The sequence below is a fragment of the Wasmannia auropunctata genome, unplaced genomic scaffold (assembly GCF_000956235.1).
Source record: "Wasmannia auropunctata unplaced genomic scaffold, wasmannia.A_1.0 LD336053.1, whole genome shotgun sequence".
NCBI lineage: Eukaryota > Metazoa > Arthropoda > Insecta > Hymenoptera > Formicidae > Wasmannia > Wasmannia auropunctata.
In genome coordinates this window covers 2,741,681-2,765,091 of record NW_012026837.1, presented here as the reverse complement: position 1 = coordinate 2,765,091, position 23,411 = coordinate 2,741,681, and the positions used below count along the sequence as shown (strand labels likewise).

Sequence of the window (23,411 nt, the reverse complement as noted above, 5' to 3'; positions counted from 1 at the left end):
AATAAATAATATGCTTTTAATATCAAAGACTCGAAAATAATACAATTCTTGATATGTAAATAAGAGAATACGCTTTTTACTACTTTGAAAGATTTGTTAGTACTGTTATATTATACTCGCCTACGAGATGTGTGATCAGAGCTACTGGAAAGTATAAAAAGAATTTGTCTTCTTGCAGTTATTATATTTTAGACAGAGGACCTCCTTATATATATATATATATATATATAAATAATTTTGTAATTTTATCTTATACCTTCTCTTAAAAGCTAATTTAAATCTGCAAAAATAGATTGCCTTCCAGTATTTCTGAAACGTTCGAAATATGTAAGAAAAAGGTGATTTATTATACATTCCTATATATACATACATCCACGTGCGTATCTTCTTATATAATTATTATGGTAATTTATATTTAATGGATTCTTTATATTTAATAGATATTATAAATAAATTTGGAATAGATAATAAAAGCAAGGAGATGACAGATAATTTCACAAATGTATATATACATTTACAAAAAAAGCTCATTTACTGATATTATAATTCATAATTTCTTTTTTATTCAGATGTGCTGTATAAAATTACATTCGAATAATTATGCGACCAAAAACATATAACTTTTCCAACAACTTTTTTTTAAATCTTACGAAATATGTATCGGATTAAAAAAATGTTCATATATATATATATACACATACAACCGATTTTTTCAATAAAGCGTTCGGTAATAGGAGGCAGTTCAATTTTCTTTTTTTTTTTTCACTGAAAATACTTTGAGGATTTCAGTTACTATTTAGGCACATTATATAGCTACGGGTATATCAAATTTTAAAGCAGTTTAAAAGTGAGTGAATAATTACAAGGAAGTAAATTCATCTTAGTGAACAATCTAAAATACTTAGCTTGTATATATTCGTTACATATTTATTACATATTAAATAAATTTATATTTAATCCTTTCAAAGAATTATTTTTCAGCAAATATAGTCCAATTATATATTTAAATTATTTGGACATTTGTATAATGATAATAGTAACTCAAAACTAAAAATACTTTTCATAATATAAGTATCTAACATGCTCACTGAGAATTACAAAACAAATCAGGATTAAATTTACATTTATTGCTTGATATTTATATATATTTTAATATATAATGTGATCAAAATGTATTATTCTAATGTTTCCATTGTATTTAGGTGTAAATTAACAGCATGACTTTTATTTGCACATACTGAGTATTCTTTGTTACACTAACAAATTTATGCTATTGGTATATCTACATTAGATGTGATGTATACCAAGTTCTGTACAAGAGAGAATCAAATATTACACACTGCGTTTCTCTGCGAAATCGAGATACATTCATAGATTTGGCACGAAGTAAAAATAAATTAACACAGAGATATCTCGTTTTACAGTACAAACGCTTCCTTTGAGATTACTCTGAGACGTGCACGAGACATTAAATATTCTGCTAATTTGACGTAGAAATTTGATTTCCTCCATTCGAGGTATCAAGTATATGGCTTTTGTAGAATAAAAAAAATATATAGCCATTTATTTACCAACTTTTCCTAATTTGGTGTCTGTTTTCGGATTAGCCGTTATATTTTGCACAGCGACTATCGTCTCGTTGATCTTCGTCTGGAGATTCCTGAGATCCTGTATGTACAGCAAGGAGAGGCCCTTCGCGGCGTTGTCCAACATCGCGTCGCCCATGTTAAAGCTGGGCCCTATCATCATCTTCGTCAGCGATTTACTCTTGGCGCTGTTCACGGCATTGTTGGGCTGCTGCTTAATCGCGTCCGCGCTCAGCTTGTTGCACACGAGTTTGCTGCACCCTTGCAGCGTTACTAGGTGATCAGAATGCTTCGGTACGTTCAGTAGCTTGGCTATCGAATTAACTCCGATCTTGAAAGCGTCGCTATCAACTGGAAGGAAAGAAATGAGAAACGTGAAATTTATAAGATATTTTCACGCATAACGCATCTCCACACTACCAAATATTGCACAGTGCAGAGCGCAAGATGTATACTCACAATTTAATTTATCTAGAGGATTCGTGGACTTGATACTAGGCACTATCACCTCCTTTTTATCTTTTGCCCTACTCCCCACGACCTGCTGATATTTCTGGCCTAACAAAATGAATTACATATTGACAATTATTAATATTTTATCACATTTTGATTAGGCAATTGAAGGTTATTCGAGCTCTTATGGACAAACTTGCGTCTGTTCTGAATGCCTTTTAAAGCTTTAATTCCGTAATTGCTTCCAACAAATCCTACTCACAGTCATCTCCGTACTCCAGCCAAATGGCGTATCCTAAGAACCATTCCAGCTGATCGATCTCGTTCTTGGCTATCGGGCACTTGACGTCGTTGCAATATTTCTCGAAAATGCTCGGCCAATTCGGGGTGGCAATGTCCCTCAACTGCTCACGTTCCTCTATGGGGTAATGACGTATCTTCTGATCCTCCAGCCATACAATCACCTTTCTGAAGTGTTGAGTATCTGAAACACCATTACCATATCGTGTCAATATGATATTGCAGTTCTCAAGAAGCTTCCCGTTTCACGAGCAAGAATCTGATGCAACTGCAACAATTTTTACAATCGATTACGTTAATGTTACGCCGGTCACGAGCGCAAACTTATATACATGCGTCACCGGATTGACGATGGCTAGATCATGCGCTTAACCTGTTCAAAGATTATGGCACAAAATGAAACTTGTAATTGCCATTAATCTTTTCAGGTTCTTTAATAAATTTGTTAGCATTCTTAAACAAATTCCTTTTTCCTTTCGACGTCGCGTACAGATTATGTCGTGTGTCAAAAGTCGCTCACTATTTCCGTTGACTTTATCCCACTCCAGGTAGCCGAGCGCCTTCAATTTTCTCTCGAACATAATTAATCACTCGCGGCGAGAGATCGACGGGCGCGTTGCTCCCTGAAGAGAAGTCGTGCTCGCGGGGCGAAAGATTGTGTGGAGAAGCCGCTTGCAATTGCTCCTCCAACTCCAGTCCAGCGGGCAACAACGAGATCCACGCGTGTGAACGTGCGACACGCTAGCGTGGTGAGGTGCGCGACGGCCCGAAGGGGGCGGGGCAGACGTCGCGAGCACACGTCGAGCCGAGCACGAGCAGGTGGCGCACGCTTGTCTCTTTAGTCTCTATTCTGCCTTCCCGCTGGTGCCGTCACTGCCGTCCCGTGGCGGCGAGGCGAGCGAGCGAGCTTCGAGACTCGGGAACGAGAGAGCCCCGTGTGTGAGAGTTGCGCGTGCGACGTGCGCAGCGGGCGCTACTCACTCTCGCGTCCAGGAATCGCGGATCGCACCGCCGCACGGACGGAGTGGCCAGAGCGGGGCGAGTGGGGCAGCGGACGACAATGATGGCCGCCACCAGCGATGAACGGAGTGTTATGGAGCCTGGGAAAACGAATTCGGGGCAGAGCCAGCCCGTGGACCGACTGAAGCTGCTCTACCCGATGGTGGACGAGGAGAAGACGCCGCTGCCGCGCTCCTGGAGCACCAAGGACAAGTACAGCTACATAGGCCTGTCGCAAAACAATCTCCGCGTTCACTACAAAGGTACGTGGGTAGCCCGTCAGCGCGCGACCTCCGCGCGCGCGAGACGATGCGCCTCCTCCGTCGTGGCGCGTGTGCGTGCCCCCGCGCGCGCGTCCTCGGGGGGGGCCGCGAGCCGTCCGGATCCCCCGGGGGCGGCCGCGGCCATCCGGACACGCCGTCGTTGCCCTGGCCTCGTGCCCGTGCCCGCGATCGGGCTGCTCCCGGGGGCCAGGCACGGTCGATCGATTGAAAATGGCAGGGCGCTATTTCAGCGTGTGTGTCAGCGACCTAAACAAAGGAATCAGCTGATCAGTCAGCCAGTCTCCCCCCCGTGGTCGAGCCTCTGCGCGTCGCCCTTGTCATCGTCGTCGATGGCGACGACGGTATCGCGTCGCGCCGCGGTCGATCCTCGCGGTGCCTCCTCGAAGGACGCTCGTCGATTTCTGTCGACGCGTCTGGTAGGGAAAAGAAATGCCTGAGAGAGGGGGAGGGGGAGGGAGCGAGATAGAGACAGAGCGATACACGGAGAGAGGAATCGAGAGAGAGAGAGAGAGAGAAAGAGACGCGGACACGGGCACGCACAATGTCAATGACAGCTGCATCGTCGACGTGAAAACGATACGTTGGACTCGACCTCGGATCTCGACTCTCGTCGTCGTCGAGTTCCTCTCCCGTCCACGTCGAATTTCGCGTCGGATATATACAGGGTGTCCCGTTCTCGCTTAAAACGTCAATCGAGATTCAGTAAAGATCGTTTCCCAGAGTCCGAGGCGAATCATTAGCTCTTTTTTTTTTTTTTAAATATCGAGATATGATAATGAAATTACCCAGGATAAAAATCGCGCGTTTCCGCGCGATCGCTAGATGAACGAAGAACGTTTCCCCGAATTGAAGCCGAGGCGAAGCTGCTGCGTCAGCAGCTTGATATTACGTTATACGAGACTTGATCGCCGAGATATTTAATGGCGGAAAATGGTGAGCTGCTACGCGACTGCGAAGCCTCCGCCGGAGCCTTCGTCCGAGGAGGAGCCCGTCGTTAAAATTTGACAGGACAAAGGCGTACTCCGCTTTCAAATCCCGCAGTTGTCTTCCCCCCTCCCCTCCCACAACGGGGACAAGTTTCTTTTCTCGTATCGGGATCTATAAACGATGCCAGAAATGGCGAGGGCTCTTTTTTTTTTCCTCTCGCCTCTTTGCTACGCTCCCTCGTGCTCGTTGTACACACGGTGCGTATCCTGGATTCCTGGCGTGTGTGCCGCAAGCTCGGCCGCAGCGTAACGTATATGACGATGACGACGACGACGACGACGGCGGCGGCGGCGGCGGCTGCGGCGATACGGGGGCGCCGAGCGACGTATACTTATCGGTTCCCTTGGCGCACCGCGTGGTGCACACGGAATAAGAAACATTAAAAGGCATTTAAAACGTAAATGCGCCGTGTATCGGCTCCGGCCGCGAGGCGTTCACGCTCGACGAACGTGATGTGTTCGTGCGGCGAACGAAAATATTGTTTTTCCTTGATCCGGCGCACGAAAGATTGTTGAGAGGAAGCGGAGCAAGAGAGAGAGAGAGAGATAAACAATCGTCTCGGTGTGGTTTGTTCGATTATTTTGCGAGCGAATGATATGCGGACGGTAATCTTGAGTGGTATATCTTTTTTTTTATTCGAGGATCCTTCCTGATTTTTTCCGCCGGACAATTCCCTCGTATTTGTTTTGCTCACGAGAATAAGTAATGACGATAATGTATCTGCACACATTTTTTTTACATGTAAGAATAACGCCGAGATATAGGCTGCAAAATGAAAGTTGGAATATGAACGTTCGTGTCATAATTAAACATACGCAACTATTGCACAGAATTATTTTCGCTTTATATATATATTTTTTTTCTTTTATAGAAAGTGTATATATATACAATATTACAGTCAAGTTGCAAGATATATTACGAGACAAGTTATTACGAAAACTGCAATCTGTGCATGAGATTTACTGAAAATAAAAATTCATTAGCATGTATCTTTCGTATCTTCATAAAAGGAATATTACCGTCGACTGCAAGATAAATAATCGTCGAGTACAGTGTGATTAAGCGGTCGCAGATTCCTGATAAAATTCTGATTATTATGAATGGAAAGAGCGCGAGCTACTTACTACGAGAAGCGAGCTCGCAATACGCGGCAGAACACGAAGCATAATGCACGCGTACACTCGAGACCCTAGCCATGCCTGCGCGTCGATAATATCCGTCGCTCGCGAATCCTTTAATTTAACTTCGATCGTTGGCTTCTGAGGTTCTAGAGAGCCCGTAGCACCACGTCTCGGATCGTTCGGGCAATGTCAGCCTGCAGCAGCATAAATATTTCACTCAAATCGAAATTCCGTTAAAGCCGAACTCCACCTGAAAATTAATTAAAAGATGTTTTATTTGGCGCATATATTTTTTTACGGTTAAAGTTTATTTATATGTGTATGCGATTTATTATATTTATTTTTGTGTTCTCTCCCGTCTGTCATTCGCCAAAGTTCTCACAGTCAGCTGATCGATAGCCCGTCCTTTTTTTTTTGTAAGAAAGGTGCAAATTCGAAATTGCTAATTAAACAAGTGTGGCCTGGAGCACATGAAATACATAAGAAAGCATGCATCAGACGAGAGATACGGCGATATTTTCGAGCCGTCTGCCAATGCAGAATAAAATAATTCCGTGCGCAGCGATAATCGTGCAATCCTGAAACGCCATCACGCTTGGCTGCAAATTACGCATTCGCGAATCTCCTATAATATTTCGTTTCTGATTAAGATTCGTTTCTGATTACGAGTTGCGAGATCGTTGTTGCGCGAAGAGCCGCTGGGGCACCTATCGATTACACGCGAATCATCCGCGGTAACTATATCTCGGCGAGAAATTCGGTGCGAGAGTCGAATCCATCGTTGGGGCCTCTCCATCGGTCGGCGATCGTGATTCGCGAATGTATGTACATACGTATATCTGTTTACGGATCGGCGCAACGAACGAGCGCACGTGGCCTCTCTTGCTGCATGGGAGTGCCTGAGAAAGCGGAAGGCCGCCGTCGTCACTCGCAATAGTGCATCTATACCGTTAGTCGGATCGACTCTTCTCTCTTTTTCCCTGCACGTGCACACACACACGTAACGCTCTTTGATCCCGCAAACACGAGGCCGACCGGACCTCGGTCTTGGTCTTCGTCGCACTCTATGGGCACCATACCTCGTCTTTCCGGAGTTTACGAGCTGTCGATCATGAATGCCTGCCGTTTTTTGCGAAACTCAACAGGGATCCCCCAGAAAGGCTTTTTCTGCAAACATTAATTAATAGTTAGTGGAGGAGTTAATTGGTTCACTCTGTATATCTTTTTAACACATTTCTTTACAGATAGAACTATTTAAAGATACAGAACTGCCCAAAAAATTTGAATGTTTAAGAGAAATGCGTTATCAATCGTTTCTCTAAGTTTATTATTAATTGTTGATTATACATTTAATTATTGTGACAATTTATCGGATTCATCTAATTATTTAACATCGGAATCAAAGATGAAAGCTTCGTTCCCTCTTCTTTATATTTTGTAACTTCTTTATACTCAATAAAATAATATTTCACGTTACGAGAATTAATTATTATTTAACTGCAGTTTAGATGCGTAGATAATTACCTCAAAACTGATTGATATTCATTGATTCATGCCGATGAATATCGCAGTAGTATAGAATATTCCGATTCTATGCGCAGAATAATATGCGTCAAATTATTATTCATTAATATACAAAAAAAATATTTTAATATTCGCGCAAATAGATACTTCGTTCTTTGTTTTGAAATGAAACCAGATGCTGGTATCAGAGAAACAATCCAGCTCATTACCAACGCTGATATTACGTCAAATGATATTACGTGATTATAACAGCATCGCTGAGGCACCGTTGTTTGCACAAAGAATAGGATATTCTCTTATTTTATTCACTGATACTTCAATGATTTAATAGAAGCTTCCGAAAGCTATATAAATGATGCCCGGCGGCAGCATGTAGATACGGTGTATTGTACGTCGTGCAAGGGCAAGAGACATGCGCCTAACACACTCGGAAACTCGTAGATCACAAATCGTGGATAAGCTTGTAATATTGCATCGATGTGCCCCCCTCCCCTCCCCCGCGCGATGACCTAATGCCCTACTTACATCTCTCTGCCTAGGTAAATCATGTCCTTCCGCAAATCAATTTGTAGCTTCATAACGTTCGTAATCCTCGCGCAGCAATGAACCTTTTCGCGTTGATTTTGCTCAGCGTGTATATATTATACTTATATAAAATATTAAAAGATTTAACATCGAAAAGTTATAAGCAAGTCACGACAATCAAAGGCCTGAACTTCAAATTGTCGCGACACGTCCACGATAGTGTCGGATTTTGTTAAAAAAAATATATATAAAAAAATGCACATCTGTGTAATACCTCCGAGAATACCTCGTGTATCGCGCACAACAACGATATCTCGTTACGTAAGCGTGCGCTGGAGGTCCGCTACTTACGTTAAATGTTTACCACAGGCGAAAGTTGTTCTTCCTAAAAGGTAACGGGGTAATTGTCTATCGCTATCGCGCGTTACATCGTAACCGCGAGATACACCGAAAATACATCGCCCCGCGAGCCCCGCGAGCTTACGATGCGTGAACGAACTGGCCATTTCACTTGCGGGTGACTTCGGTGTTTCTCTAGATCACGCCGTTTCTCCTCGCGGCACTACTAATGTATGCAGCTTGAAATCAATATTTCACGTGTCGTGTCTCCAAGGCGCACAGCGTGTCTCGAAGGTGACCATAGTTCTCGCTTACCTTTATCTTGACGCGTTGACTTTGCGTGGTCGGCCAATTTGATTAAACTTATTCCAGCGCGCGTTGCAATAAAATGAGAAAGCATATATAGACGCGTAAGATTATTGGGATTCTTCTTCTTTCGCAAATAACAAGATATTTCCATTTCTTGGATCCATCATTTTACCTCCACTTTCATTTCCCTCCTCCATTCAGTTTGATTTAGATTTTTTGAAATGTAATTGATGGAAATTTTTGCCTCTTCCGAAACTAGAATTAAAAAAAAAGATTAACACTCAAGGTGATGAAACAAAGAAGCTGAAAAATGATGATTGTGTTTGATAAATAAAAATTCTGCGTTACAAATTTATTCCTTTTTAAATTTGGTCAAGTTTTATCTATTCTCGTCAAATTTTTGAATAATGTATTTGTAGATAAATAAAATATGAAATATCTTGTATTCATTTTGTAATGATTTTACTTTACTGCTTTTACACGCGCAATGACGATAAGAAATCGATTTAAGAAGAAATCATTGTTCAAGAATAAATGCATTACATTTGTAACATGTAAATGTCTTTGTTAAATCTTTTCAATATATTTCTATGTATTTTGATAACTACATGTCATCCTATAGACTGCTAGAGAAATAGGCAGGAAGATATCTACATATGAATGCATGATATTCGTCCTTGCATCTCCGAGCTGTGCACGCCGATCTTGGTTTTAATCTCAAGTCGCAGATACATCCCTCTTATGAATGCGTCTCTCTCTCTCTCTCTCTCTCTCTCTCTCTCCGTCACTCTATTTTTAACATGTTTCTCCTTGCAATCAAAATTTTCGTACGATACAGAATATACCTATAGTCGTCGGATTCACCGATTCCTTTAAAGAGAGTCGGGGCCGTATTGTTTTCCCAGGTTACGGCAAAACCCACAAAGACGCTGCCAGTGTTCGCACAACGCACTCGATACCGGCCGCCTGCGGCCTGTACTACTTCGAGGTGAAGATCGTGAGCAAAGGACGCGACGGCTACATGGGCATCGGCCTCTCGGCTTCAGGCGTCAACGTAAATAGACTCCCTGGATGGGATAAGCATTCATACGGTTACCACGGTGATGACGGCCACAGTTTCTGCTCAAGTGGCACTGGCCAACCCTACGGACCGACTTTCACCACCGGCGACGTGATCGGCTGCGGCGTTAATCTCGTGGACAACACCGCCTTCTACACGAAGAATGGCCATCACTTGGGCATCGCCTTCACGGACCTTCCTGTAAGCCACTCATCGTATCAATAATATAAACGAAAGAGAGAGGAAAAAAATGGTGCTTTGTTTCGAAAGGGACGAACGCACGTAGAAGAACAGAGAAGGAGGAAAGGTCTCAAGTCCCATAGGAACAGAGGCAATCTGTCTTCGGATTTTTCATTCCTTATAAATTTCAGTTATATAATAATGTATCAATTTCTTTTCTCTGTTTTCTTCTTTTCACATATTTTTTTTTTATGGGAAGAGAAAATCTTATACAGGTGTTCCCGGAAATTAAACTGCTAAACTGCTTAAAATATAAATTTAGGACTCAAAACGAACAAAATTTTCCTCTGAAAGTTTTCTCGCAAATGTTTCGATTTCTTAAGTTAAAGACCTATAAGAATAAATAATGTCGAAATACCTAATTAATTAATTAATGAAATTAATTTTAATCATCAAAACAGGATAATGCAAGAGAAGAAATTATAGACACACAATATGTCAATCAGCCATTAGTTCATTATGGTGTAATGCTTGTCTCAGGGATGTCATTTTGAAGAATACATTTAATAATTACATTTTGATTATTATGGAGCAATAAAGAGGAGAAACCTAAACCTGTTTCGTCATTATTCATTCGTAACTTAAGTTCTGTAAGAACTTAAGAAGTCAATATCTCTTAAGCGTTTGCGAGCAAACTTTCAGGGGAATATTTTGTTTGTTTTGAAATTCTAAATTTATACTTCAAGTTTGGTGGTTTAATCCAGGAGAACACCCTATTATATTAGTACATTATCTATCATGAAATTCTTTGACAAATGATAAATATAGATCACAAATTATTTTATAATAAAAATTATATAGATATATATAATATATTTTAACTTGTACTTGTAATATTGATGAAGTTTATTTGTTACCGAATCGTATTATTCGTATGTTAGATATGATGAAGTGAGATTCTATTTAAAATTCGCTTTCGCAGCCCAATCTCTTTCCGACCGTCGGTCTGCAGACTCCAGGCGAGGTAGTGGACGCAAACTTCGGACAGTTGCCGTTTGTCTTCGACATCGGGGACATGATCAACGAACTGCGCGTACGAACGAGATTACAGATCATAAACTATCCCACGCCAGACCACGGCCAGGGGCAGTGGCAGGCGATTCTTCACAGGTACATATACGATCAGAAAGCGAGACGGAGACCCGGGTGGTTCCACTCCCTTCGTGGTCGCTTTTTCTTCTCCTTCGTTTGTCATTGTTGTCCGTTAAAATCCTCTTTGATTTGCGAGTTCTGCTCCGAATGCTTGCGTCGGTAAATCGAGGAAATTAACGGGGAAAAAAAAATAAACGCCACGAATCAATGTTCGCGGTATCTTTCTCTCTCGAGAGTTAACGAAACTCTATACGAATTCGACAGAATGGTGTGTACGTATCTCGTCCATCATGGGTATCTCGACAGCGCCGAGGCATTCGCCAGCAGTACCGGTCAGGTGTTCGAGGAGGATTACAACTCGATCAAAAATCGACAGAGTAAGTGGTGGACAACTTCGTCGCTCTTTCGGGATTATCACTCCTCGGAAAAGAATCTGGAAGAGAGAACAATAAAAAAAATTAAAAACTAAGAAGTTACAATTGCAATTAGTAGATATACAATTTATCTAAATATCGCACTTAAAAATTTGAGGAAGAGTGACGATCCTGCTTGTCAATTGTTAAACACGTAATTTTTAATGATCCACGTTGTGAATTCAATAATGATCTGCAGGGGTTATAAAGCTGATACTTTCTGGTCGCATCGGCGAAGCGATAGACACGACCAATCGGTTATACCCTGGTCTCCTCGATCGGGATCCGGACCTGCTGTTTGCGCTCAAGTGCCGCCAGTTCGTCGAGATGGTGAACGGCAGCGACTCGGAGGTCTGCCAGAACGGCAGTCCCAATCAGACCAGTGTGATACAGTCGACCAAAGCGTACGTGAAGTCCGCAAACCCAACCGGTACTGTGGAAGAGATGAATATCAATAATACGATAAACGGCACCAGTCCGCAATTCGTCAACGGTCAGATAGAGGACGATGTGGACATGGAGGAGAGCAACGTCACTGGAGTGAATGGTATCAAGAACAGTAACGGGTATCAGAATGGTAATCTGGACTCGAATGGGTACAAGTGTCAAAATGGGGAGGATGTAGATATGGGTGAGATCTCAATATAATTGATATCGCGAGTAGATAAATAGAGGATAATTATCTTTTAGATAGAAATCGTTTGAATCGATCGTTTCAGGAATTAGGCGGTAGATAAATACAAATAAAACGAGTGGGATAATTAAAGTAAAATCGTAGATGTGACATTGTCGCGCGTAATCATGGTCATTTATAAATTGCCACTCTAATAAACGACCTATCTGACGCGTTTATGTAATAGACTATAGTTTAGACTGTATTCTTAGGCAAACCGTTGTTATATTCAGAAATCGACAACAGTGCCAATCAGAGTCAACAGCAGAGCAGTAACATCGCTGACACTGTGACCTGCACCAAAAGTAACAAGAAGCAATTGTGCGGCGGGAACAAGCAGGCGATCGAGAAGATGTTGGAATTTGGCAAACAATTGTACTCGCAGTCGGTGTACCTGAGACAGCAGTACGGAAAGAATGAGAGCAATAAGAAGATGCTGCAGGACGCTTTTAGTCTGTTGGCGTATTCCAATCCATGGAATTCTCCAGTTGGCTGGCAACTGAATCCTCAGGAAAGAGAGACGGTCTGCGCAAGATTGAACTCTGCTATTCTTGGTAAGAGAGCACGTGAAAGTCGCGATGAAAAATGATGGTTGATATCTACGGATAGCAAGCTTGCTTTGCGAGAAGAAATTAAATTGGAATTAAATTGCTCAGAAATTTGTTAATGATCTTATTTTATTATTTATTTATATGATTCTTATATCTTTTTAAATTCCGTTCCATTGCTCAACTACGAGCAATGGAATTCGAGCAACTAAAATATTAATCATCTCAGAATTTTGATTGACACGTAATGTTAGTTTGAAAAATGTGATTGCCGATCTATCTAACATTGTGATTGTTATGCTCAACAGAGTCTAGCAACTTAGCTCGTCGACCACCGTTGGAAGTTGCGGCGTCCCACGCCAGGGAGCTAGTTCGATTGATGTCGACTAATGGCCTAGGGGCCTGCGGATTTGCAGTAGTAGATAATATTATCCAATATTGACGGTGCCTACCTCTGCTGCCACGTCCGCCTCTTCTACCAGTGCGAGTATGGTGAGTAACATTCGTTTGCATTCGCGCAAGAACAAGAACGCGAAATCACTGGAAAATTAGCTTATCGCGAAGTGCACGCTCGCATATTTATCCCTGCCGAGAATGAGAATCGTGTGTGAATGATTGACGACGAGTGACGGTCGTCTAAAAGAAGAGAAGTAAATGCAATTCTCGGCGCGTTAATGAGATTCAATTAAAAAGTACGAATGTGTCGTGAATAATAAATCTTTCGATATGATTTTATAAAATAAAATATTTGAGAAGTGAAAAAAAGAAACATTTCTTTTTCTGTAGAATAAAATGTTTAAGGAGTGAACTCTCTTCTAGATAAATAACGCGGATTTTCCTTTTTATCTAGGTATGGAAACTCCATACAAAGAAAGATTAAGGTAGGAAGTGCTCTGTGCACCAGTTTGAAAATCGTTTCGGTTTCCGGGCGCGCGGCGTATCCATCGTTATTGTAGTATATTTACGATGTCTTTCGTATCTCTCACTCTCTCTCTCTCTGTTTCTCTTTGATATGCATGCGGAACCTATGTCCGGTCGCAATAAACACTGAGAGAAGGAAAATCCTTGTAGGATGCAGAGGCGGAACGTGGAGCAGATTGTTCTGTTAACGCAGCAACATCGCGATGTCGCGTGCCTCTTCAGCTAGAGCAGCCGGATTCATCGGTGCCTTGGCTCGATCTCACACCACAGACACGAACATACAACAAGGTGAACGCTCAGACCTGCCAGCCAAAATGACACCTCAATGAATTTTTAGCTTAAATCGGATGGACGGTCACTTTGGATAACTACTACGCCGACCAAGAACGAGAAGCGGCAGTTCACGATACTGATCCCCCGTTCCCGGTGGCCGATCGCACCACGCATTTCACGTGGTCGACCCTGTTTTTTTTTTTGACGTTGTTGTAACTATTTATATGCTTTTCTGTATCCCTTTACCTTTTTTTTCTCCCCCTTTTTACTTTCTTTTGTTTTTGTATCCGACGCCAGTTTACCTTCGTTTGCGATCCACTCCGATTTTAAAACACGGCTAGCGCGTTACCTGGATGTAACCGCGCGGCGGTGTGTCGGGACGGAATATCATCTCGTTATTCCAACCGTAATAACTCGCGCATCGTTAAACCGGTCCCTGGACGGTCAATATTGTTGCACAACATTCGATATTGTGCGTTTGAAGGCTTTATTGAAGGCTTAAGTTTTTGAATTGTCTGAAAGCGGCATCAGTAATATTGTACATATTGTATGACAATATTGATCGTCGGCGGAACCGTTTTAGTTAGTAGCCGCAAGCATTGTGCAATATGACGATTCCACGACACGAGAGGAGAATAACGAGCTTTCGACGATTAGACGGAAGCCGAGGTCGTTTCACAAGTGCGAAAGTCGACGGCGAGTCTGACTGCGAGGCTGTCGTTCGTATCGTCATACGGTGAAGATTCTCGCGTTAGCTCGCATAGCGCGCGGCACAGCGGAGGGTAACGTGTAATCAAATTTATTTGCATTTAAGCGCGAGTTGTTTCTCAAGGCGTATATTCAACAACGGTAAATCAATCAAACATCTGATTAGATTCGCTGATGGTTACGGAGGGGAGGGGTAATAAATGACGCACTGTTATACACTGCGTTCTATTCGCTTCGATTTAAAAAAAAAAAGAATAAAATTTATCGCACGAGCCGAACTAATCTTCCGCAGACGTTTAACAATTCTACTTAATTTTTCACTTAACGCATCCTAACGACAAAAAAATACATTTTCTCTTCCTTGATATTTTGACGAATCGGCGCGAAGATTTTTCTCTTGTATCTTGATTTTCGTATATTATTCTGGGAGCGGCGGAAGCATGTTCATTTTAGAGATGGATGACGTCTTACGTTTATATAAATAGTTGCGAAAAACAAAAAATCTGTAAACTTAACTAAGGAACGATCTTGTACTCTATATTAAGTAATTGTTTTTTATATGCGACATAGTATATTATTATATTATATATATTATTAAAGAAGAAAAAGAAGAAATCACAAATAAGAAAAAATCATATGCAGCTAGGCGTAAGCGTGCGTTTAAATACAATAATTTACTATATATACAAGAAAAATCATATTAATTAAAAATAGAATTACTCGAATTAAATGATTTTTAGTGTTATTGTTTTATGTACTATAGATAGAGCTATAATATGAATATGTGCGAATACAGCAATGATTTGGCCAAGATGGTTTATAAGTCATTTTGTTTCGTCGCACATGTTGTTGTTATCGCGATTATCCCGTCAGGATCTTCGTGTAAATTCACCTGAAAAGTGGAAAAAAAAAGAAACCTATTGTACAAGCCGATCGAAATTGATTTTTGGGACTGATCGCCATTGTTATTTCGAGATTTGCTAGAGCACTCGTTCTGTTAATCAAATGCGACCGGCGATACAATTCGACGACGAAACCTGCTCATTCTTTGTATCATCGTGATCTGCTCAGTAGGATCGCCGGCGTCCTTGTCCCTGGATAAAAAAAAAAAGAAACTTTTTGTTCGCACCCCCTCCAATCATTGGCTCCCGAATGTCGTTTTGCCCCTTGCCTGCCTTTCTAAGTCTTTCGACGATATTTTCAAAGTGCATATATTTTAGGTAATAAAGAACAATTGTAATATATATACATATACATATATGTGCCTATTTAACGTAACTTTTATTTTTTTTTGTTCTCGCTTGATTGAACGCTCACGCGGAGCATGTGCGTTTTGTGCGTTAATACGTTTGACCATGCACGGGGTCGCACCGCTTTTTCGTTTCTCCCTCCGAAGGATCATCAGCGCGGGCGCGCCGGAGAAGGCTGTCTCGCGGATGTCGCGTTCGTATATTTCCTGTATCACGCACGTTCGCGACGCGAGAAGCACGGGGCGGGGGAGGGAGACCGGGAGGGCTTTCCCCTCCGTCCGTAGAGCGCGAGGGCAATGCGTATTGCGTGTGTGTAGGGTATGCACCAAATCACTTCGTCGTTTTCACGTCGAAAAGGGTAGTAAATGTTTACTCGCAGGAGTTCTTCCTACGAGGTTCTTCTCTCACTCAAGCGACTCCCGCACGTGATTGTAGCTAGTGTACGTTGTACGACAGTGGTGACGTTAAGTAGGGAAGCCAGCATTCGCACAAACACACACTCTCTTCGCTTTTACCTTTTAACTTTCGAAAGGGACTGCTCGCACCTTAACGCGAACGCACACGCACGCGCGCGATACACTCTCTCCCCAAGGGATAACGTCGGCGGCAATCCGGCTGTCTTTCTCAGGCTTCGCGAAGTCACGGTCGCGAAGACACGATACCGCGGCGACGAATTAATTCTCATCCGATTAACCCTTATCCGGGAGGTCCACTTTCTAAAAAAAAAAAAAGGCAAACGGGTAAACGTATATATTTTTTCTCTCTAAGAGTCTCGTATGAAGAAAAAAAAATACTATATTACACGTACATAAATATATTTATCTTTATATAATCAAAGATTACATGTATAAAACTTACGGAGTTAGGAAAACGTATTTTTAGGAGGTAACTTTAAATTTCGAGGAATTGAGACCCCGCCCGGATACGAGTTAAATGCTATTGTTCGATTAATCGACACGAGCACGGAGTATTGTGATGTGAATTCGTGGCGCGCGACAATACTTTGCGCATCGCGTTAAAAAAGAGAATCCCCAGTATATATATATATATATATATATATGTGTGTATCTATACTATGCTCTTTTTTTTATATGACGATGTAATTGTAGTATCTCATGTATCGAGATTCGAAGTATCTTGGATCCAATTTTAAGACGAGACGGGCGAACGCAGTGGCGACAGCCATCGAATTAGTTATTTCTAAAACTCTGAGTATGTTGAAACGTATTTTAACAATAGAAGCGTTATTTTTATACGTGTACGACGTAGTTGTATATCAAACGAAACGCTGCGTGGCGCCGTGTGTAACGAGACATCGCGACACGTTACATTGTTACAACACATATATGCGTATAGTGGAGAAAGAAAGAAAAAGAGAAAGAAAGAAGAAAAAAAACAACCGTTTTAAAATATTTTGTCGTCGCTGTAGGTTCTTCGCGTTTAAGCCGAGCCGAGATGTGCAGGGTGATTCGAGAGCGGGATTTCCGCGCGCGCGCACCGGCGAAACACTCTGTGTATCACGAATAAAAGGGAAAGAAAAAAAAAATACCAAATCGAAAGTTCATACTGTTAACGTGTTTTTTTTTCAAGCAATATACTTTGTAATGAACGAGACGAAAAGCGAAAACGAGAGGAGCGAAGCTCCGGTCTATGGAGCTTTATAGACGATAAGAGCCGACACGTGCGATGTTCATGGAAACACAGCGTAAACGACGATCAACGGCTGCTGTATACGCGTTCCCTTTCCTTTCTTTCTGTCTTGCTGATTACGAGCACACCGAGCGCGGATGTTTATCCGTTTTTTCCCGCGAGCGCGAGCTCCGCGAGAGCGGAGAGAACATTCGCCTCGTTGAAGCGGAACGAACTCGCGGCGCGGCGGCTTCGAGGCGCGGAGATGCAACACCACCGCCACCCACTCGTTATGTGAGCTTTCGATTTCGATTACGGCGGCAGGCGCTTCATGACATTTCTAAGAGAAAGTCAGTGTGTAACATACCATGTAAATAAGTAAAGCATGCACGCGAGCGACTTGAGCGGTGCGGCGGCACGGGGCGTCTCTTTAACTCTGGGGTAGGAGGGAGGGGGAAGGGGATCGAAATCAGTATATATAATTTCGATATGGTAGGCGAGCCTAATTCGCGACTTTCCCACGGTCGACTGTCCCGCAGGGGCAGCTTAATTGCCAAATCCATGTCTCTCGTTTAAATATAAAGATATAACAATAAGGATCGCGGATTGGGCTGGCCTGCGCTCAGGAGACGGCCGGTGGCTCGTGCAGCTGTGTGAAACTTCGATCGCGTTTGCTCTTTGCTTCGGCGTGCAATTAACATAATAATGAAATCGATTGGTTTTAGGGATTTCCCGGTCGGGAGACTAGAAGGGACGGAGATCCACCAAGTGTCGTACGATTTTTTATTGTGTAAGCGGCATTTTCGATTTCGCACACACCGCGAATTATTGAAACACCACTACACGCGCTTATATCGCAGAGAGCAAGTTACGTTTTTAGAGGTCCCGGCAATAGGGCAAGCTGTATATCCCTTACTTATGCGAGCTGCATAAATCATTGCGTGCGTCATTCGGGTTGGGATGATCTTTAGGATATGTTATTCTTACTCTAATGTTCGCGATGTAAGATTCGAGGGCCGATGATCGATATCGTCCTCGCGGCGCGTAAGTTATAATGTGTTAAGGTAAGTCTGACAATTTCTTTATCTTTGTAGGAGCAATTTTGTAAAACATTTCGTCGAGTTATTAGCAATAAAAAAGATGATTGTGTATCACAAGGAGTACAAATTTTAAAGCGTTCTAAGCGAAAGGATGTATCTCGACAATTTTCTCCGTATGACATTTCCTCTCGTGTCTCAGCCTGAGGCTTCTTGAGCAATTAATTCATCCTATCCGCTCATTTCTGTAGATGTGAATCACAGTTTAATTATAAAATCCAGCTCTGTGCAATACCGAAGCTAAAAGTACTGACGCATATGATAAGGCGTTATATTAATTGTAGCCTGATAAAATGAAGATATATTAAGTATTGGACTGATGCAAAAGATTTATTCATTTATTCATTTTTCCATTGAGCTTTTGCATTAAATAAAATTAGAAATTCTTTGGGAGAAGAGGATTAAAAAAATTCTCCAGATAAAAAAAAAGTATATTAAAGCCTAACTGTGGTAATCTTATTTCAATATTACTGGAATATTGCTTCCAACTTTATTTGACAAGTACGAGATGAATCTCTTGTGTCAATCTAATAAAAATGAATGGGAGCATAAAGCGCAGCGGCAAAGACGTCCGCTCGCGGCGGCGATCCGCCCCGTAATGCGCGCTCCCGAACTACCCCACGAATTAGGGGTAGCGTCGCGACGCCGCGCGCCGTCAGATGTCGCCAGGATGACGTTTTCGAGACGCGAGGTCAGGGGTCGAGCGATTGCCGGTCATCTCTCGGCTCGGCGCGATGAGACGAGGAGTGTCGGGGCCGGCCGGTCCCGGGATCGATGTTCACCGAGCGGCTCACCGGCGGTGGCGGTAGCGGCGATGGCGATGGCGGTGGCGGCGGCGGTGGAGGTGGCGGTGGTGGAGGTGGTGGTGGCGGCGGCGGCGGCGGCGGAGTCGGGCGGGGCGAGAGGTCGCTCCGATCGACGCTCGACTCCGCCGTCAGTACGCGTCCAGCTCGCCGCCGCTGTCAAGAGAGTGCGACTTTCGCGTAGCACACAGCTGCCGGGTCCGCGGGTTTATCCCCCTCCGTGATTCGGAATAATATAACGCGAGCGAGCGAGCGGGCCGCCCCTCGGTCGTAAGACGGACTCGGAGAGAGAGCGCGCGAAGGGTCGCCGAGCGATTCCGTTCTCCCTCACGCGCTCCCCTTTTACACGAAGGTGACAGGCAGAGTCGCGGTCGCGCGAGTTTTACGCGGTCGCACACTCGGCGGAGACTATAGCCGGCAGCCACCGTCGTCGTCGTGATCGTCGTCGTCGCTGCTGCTGCCGCTGCCACTGTCGCCGCCGCCGTCGTCGTCGTCGTCGCCGTCGCCATCCGATCCGATCCCCTCGCGATCGGTCGTCGTCGCCGTCGTCGTTATCGACGTCGACGTCATTCGGTCGCGAGCCACCGGAGCACCCGGCGCCGCGCCGTGCCGTGGAGTCGACGCGCTCGGTCGGAATCGGCGCCCTTCGTTCGAGAACGAACGGGAGAGACGAAGAACGGACAGACGTAGAACCGTCAGCTAGGGAGAGCGAGAGACGCGATAACGAAACCGTATCTCGACGTCGTTCGCGCATACGCACGCACGCACGCACGCACGCACGCACGCACGCTCGCTCGCTCCCGCGCCGTGAGTGCTCGCCGTCAGCGCCAGCATCATCATCATCATCGTCGTCGTCGTCGTTGCTGCCGGGACGAGGGTTCCTCTCTCTCTCTCTCGCGCGCGGGTCGAGCCTCGCCTAAACTGCTCCTCCTCCCGGATCCCGGTCGGGTCGAGCAGGACTGCCGACCGACGTGCTCCTGCCGGAAACCGTTCTCCCGGAATATCGATCAAATAGTCCAAACCGTGTGAAAAACTATTCCGGGAAGAATAGGGAGAGAGAGAGAGAGAGAAAAAAAGAGGATATTGGTGATAGAGAGAAGACAAAAAGAGAAAGCGACGGCGAGAGAATCCCAACGTCACTCCAGGATACGCGAAAGGAGGTGCGTACACGTACGTGCGTTTGATTCGTATCGACGGATTGCCGGGGGGAGAGAGAGAGAGAGAGAGAAGTACCCGTTTTGTGCGTGCGCTCGCGGTGACACCGTCCGAGCTACCCCTGGCCAACCGCTCGCGAGAGAGGGAGAGAGAAAAGGGGGCGAGTGGTGGAGAGAGAGAGAGAAAGAGGGCGGGGGTTCGTTCTTTCGGACGACTGCTGCACATTCACGCTCGATTCACATTCCGTTAATTATTATTTTTTCGAAAAAGGGTTAGAAGGGGTTGAAAATTGCACGAAAGAAAAGGAAAACTCCCGAGAGTGCTCCGAAAGTGTAAAACGTACTCGTTGCGCGGTAAGAGTTCGATAAAAGAGGGGGTGGCAGTTGGAAGGATTAACCGAGTGCGAGACGTGCGTGTGATCTATCTCTCTCTCTCTCTCTCTCTCTCTCTCTTTATCGGACGCCGTTTAATTATTTCCCTCGTGCTTTTGTCGAAACGATAGAACGCTCGAGATAGTAGAGATAACGTAACAATGGCAATCCAAATTATACGATCGCACGATGCACACCTGCGCTTACAATGTCCGCATTTAGGGAGAGTATTCTTCCGAAAAATGAAAAAAATTCCCTCACTCCAGGACGGCGCTTAATGTGACTTAATGATGCAATTACAAAATATTATTTGACCTGATTTAAATTTGGCATTTATTCGCGCTTTAAAGGGGACAGTACTAGAAATAATCGATCTGTCGTTCGCTCGAGAGCGAGACTCGGCACGAGCTCTTTTTTTCTCTCTCTCTCTCTCTCTCTCTCTCTCTCTCTCAAGATCAGTTAAGAGAGTAATCACGATTTTTCTAGTTGCACGCGCTTTTAAAGATTCAAAGATCGCGAACAAGGCCTCCTGTTTTAATTATCTTGCTTATTTATCGTTTACGTATTTGCTGTGTTTTCTTCTATGAAAAAATATCAATGGAAACAGCATGTAGAGGGATGAACGACCAAATAATTTAATTTTACGATTTCAATTAGGCTCCTCGCGCTACGCGGAACGTACGTTGGCGAGCAGCGATACGTCGCTCGTGTCACGCGATAAAATTGCAATATACGCGATACACACGTGGGTCAACGTGTTTTCGTCAAAGTCACGGAGGAGGGATATTTCCAGTCGCCGCGGGATATAAAAAGAAGGCACGATTTCTCGATAAAACGCAACGGCAATTCTTGTGGAATTGCACTTCTTAATCTCCCATCGACACACGACGCGCGAGATGAACGCGTCCGTTTGCATCTTCTTAATGGTTTCAAATTTCAGATGTAATCGGGAATACCCATTGCGTGACCATAATCAATAGAAAGGTACTTCGCTTCCCGTATCGCTGTTGCAGTTAAATCGTTCGGATACGGGAAATAACCCGTGACTGAATTGCCAGAAAAATCTTTATAAATGTCATTAGACATTTTCTAAATTTACGGATAATAAATATGATATCCGCCTTTATCTTCCGATGATTAATCAATACGATCAGAGATCTAATTTCAGTTAATATGTTATTTGTGACATTAAAAATACTCTAATTATTTTAGTAAAATGTAATGAATTAAAAATCAGATCTTTCATATGGAATTAACTTTCATATGTAATTATACGGATTAATCATTAAAAGGTTCAATTTTATTACATTTTCAAAATAGACATATGTATCACGAGAGTTGTTAATTATTTTGCGAAATTATGTGAAAAAAGAAACGCGAGAGATATTCAAATACTTAAGCGAGCAATTGCGTCTCATGCATTTGCTTGAGGATTCGAGTCCTTTCTCTCCTGCCGCACTAAAGCTACTGCGCGCTACTGAGCGCGAAAGAAATATCGGAAGTCGTGAAAGCAACAAAGAATCCACGTTACAAAGTGAAATAATTCGTGTAATCGCTGCGTAATTAATTGTGTGTTGGGTTACGCAACCTTTTCAGATTGAACAACGACGAGTCAATCGATCAGAATATTTTGCGCGAGAGAAATAAAGTACATTCGTAATAAGTAAGATCTGGGCTTTGGCCAATGTACACGAGCTCATCTCGCGTACCGCAAGAGGAGCTCCTTTCCGCGTTGCGCATTAATTATGCACATTAATTACGGATCGCGGAAGAGGCCCGGGGGGGGGGGAGGTAGAAGTGGGGAGGAAGTGAAATCGCGAGGTGCTCGATAAATCGAAGGGACCACGATTTGCCCGACTTCCGCACGCCTTTTTTTTTCGCGCGTTACGTATCTCCTTAACGTATTTTAGCCTTACTATGCCGGCGTTGGTATTTTATGAAGCGCGACGCGTATCGCTTCCATTATATCAGGTCGTTGCATTTTATTGATCGTACGCCGGTGTGTTTCCACGTAATGCCGTGCTTGCGAAGATGTACGTGGAATCCGACAAACGAATAAACCGTGGATTTTCCCAGTTCGCGGCTGGATTTCCCGGCTAGTCAGAAATTCGGCCTGGTCGCGATCGGAACGATTTCGATGGGCTTCGATTTCGCAGGTGGCGTACACACACCGCGTGCGGCCCTCGCAAGCCGGTGAAAAAGCTAACGGCGTTGTTATTAAAATCGTTTGCGGAGATATAGATACGAGATGCTCTTTTAAGACAACAACCGGTATATATATGTATACATTCGATCTTGAGCGGAAAGTAAATATCGATATTTTATTGAGTTTATATGCTTGGAATCTGACGGCGACGAAATAATCTTGTAGACCGCATCATTTTTAAAACTTTACTTTAACAATTTCAATTTTTGTTTTACTTGCGCACGATTACTATCATCGATATTTTAGTGTCTCCGACGTAATTTTATCGATATATTGGCGCGTTGAAGACATTATTTTATCTTGCAAAGAGAAACCAACGATTTTAATTTATTGTCCTGTTAGTATCGGAAAGTTTTATAAGATTTATTTTCAGATTCGAAGATTGTTCTGATGTCTGAAAATTTAAATCGTTCTTATTAAATTGCCGAGCGATCGTCGTCAGAATTTAATTGCAATTAAATCGAGAATCTAATTTAGCATTGCCATCTTTTCATTCCGGTTAAGTTAGGTTGGGTTTGTTCTCGGTAACTAGGAAAGGAAACTTG

The 23,411-nt window shown here is 43.3% G+C and overlaps 2 protein-coding genes and 2 long non-coding RNA genes across 6 annotated transcripts in view; 1 reads left to right on the top strand and 3 right to left on the bottom strand.

Moving 5' to 3' along the window:
- Positions 1 to 540: 540 nt before the first annotated feature.
- Positions 541 to 3,078, bottom strand: LOC105451060 (UPF0568 protein C14orf166 homolog). Its single transcript, XM_011691260.1, has 4 exons — positions 2,860 to 3,078; positions 2,302 to 2,523; positions 2,046 to 2,144; positions 541 to 1,937 (listed from the first exon to the last, which is right to left on the bottom strand). The coding sequence occupies exons 1-4, from the start codon at positions 2,918 to 2,920 to the stop codon at positions 1,564 to 1,566; spliced, it is 756 nt and encodes a 251-aa protein (XP_011689562.1). The 5' UTR covers positions 2,921 to 3,078; the 3' UTR covers positions 541 to 1,563.
- A 240-nt stretch (positions 3,079 to 3,318) lies between these two features.
- On the top strand, positions 3,319 to 15,597 carry LOC105451050 (ran-binding protein 9). Of its 3 annotated transcripts, XM_011691247.1 has the most exons (9): positions 3,319 to 3,601; positions 9,306 to 9,688; positions 10,650 to 10,837; positions 11,084 to 11,196; positions 11,432 to 11,863; positions 12,139 to 12,459; positions 12,762 to 12,945; positions 13,304 to 13,334; positions 13,525 to 15,597. In XM_011691247.1, exons 1-7 carry the CDS (start codon positions 3,400 to 3,402, stop codon positions 12,893 to 12,895), a joined length of 1,773 nt encoding a protein of 590 aa, XP_011689549.1. In that variant the 5' UTR covers positions 3,319 to 3,399; the 3' UTR covers positions 12,896 to 12,945; positions 13,304 to 13,334; positions 13,525 to 15,597. The 3 variants fall into 3 exon arrangements, with proteins under 3 accessions (XP_011689549.1, XP_011689548.1, XP_011689550.1); XM_011691246.1 differs by lacking the exon at positions 13,304 to 13,334; XM_011691248.1 differs by lacking the exon at positions 13,304 to 13,334 and having other exon boundaries at positions 9,333 to 9,688; positions 13,525 to 15,466.
- On the bottom strand, positions 5,485 to 9,291 carry LOC105451049. The gene is made up of 3 exons (XR_974545.1): positions 9,036 to 9,291; positions 8,131 to 8,682; positions 5,485 to 6,897 (listed from the first exon to the last, which is right to left on the bottom strand). It is a non-coding gene; the product is annotated as an uncharacterized LOC105451049 (long non-coding RNA).
- LOC105451052 overlaps positions 14,708 to 23,411 on the bottom strand; it is a 38,592-nt gene continuing 29,888 nt past the window's right edge. The window contains exon 2 of the long non-coding RNA XR_974546.1: positions 14,708 to 16,321. This is a non-coding gene — a long non-coding RNA (uncharacterized LOC105451052). The remainder of the gene's footprint in view (positions 16,322 to 23,411) is intronic.

Bases quoted from the DNA above. Each gene is read 5' to 3' on its own strand.
- LOC105451050 (XM_011691246.1), top strand. From the start codon at position 3,400: ATGATGGCCGCCACCAGCGATGAACGGAGTGTTATGGAGCCTGGGAAA. The intron at 3,602-9,305 runs GTACGTGGGTAG...ATTCCTTTAAAG, and splicing joins TCTCCGCGTTCACTACAAAG to AGAGTCGGGGCCGTATTGTT. The intron at 11,864-12,138 runs GTGAGATCTCAA...TGTTATATTCAG, and splicing joins TGGGGAGGATGTAGATATGG to AAATCGACAACAGTGCCAAT.
- LOC105451060 (XM_011691260.1), bottom strand. From the start codon at position 2,920: ATGTTCGAGAGAAAATTGAAGGCGCTCGGCTACCTGGAGTGGGATAAA. The intron at 2,145-2,301 runs GTGAGTAGGATT...TCATTTTGTTAG, and splicing joins GCTGGAGTACGGAGATGACT to GCCAGAAATATCAGCAGGTC. The intron at 1,938-2,045 runs GTGAGTATACAT...CTTTCCTTCCAG, and splicing joins TCCTCTAGATAAATTAAATT to TTGATAGCGACGCTTTCAAG.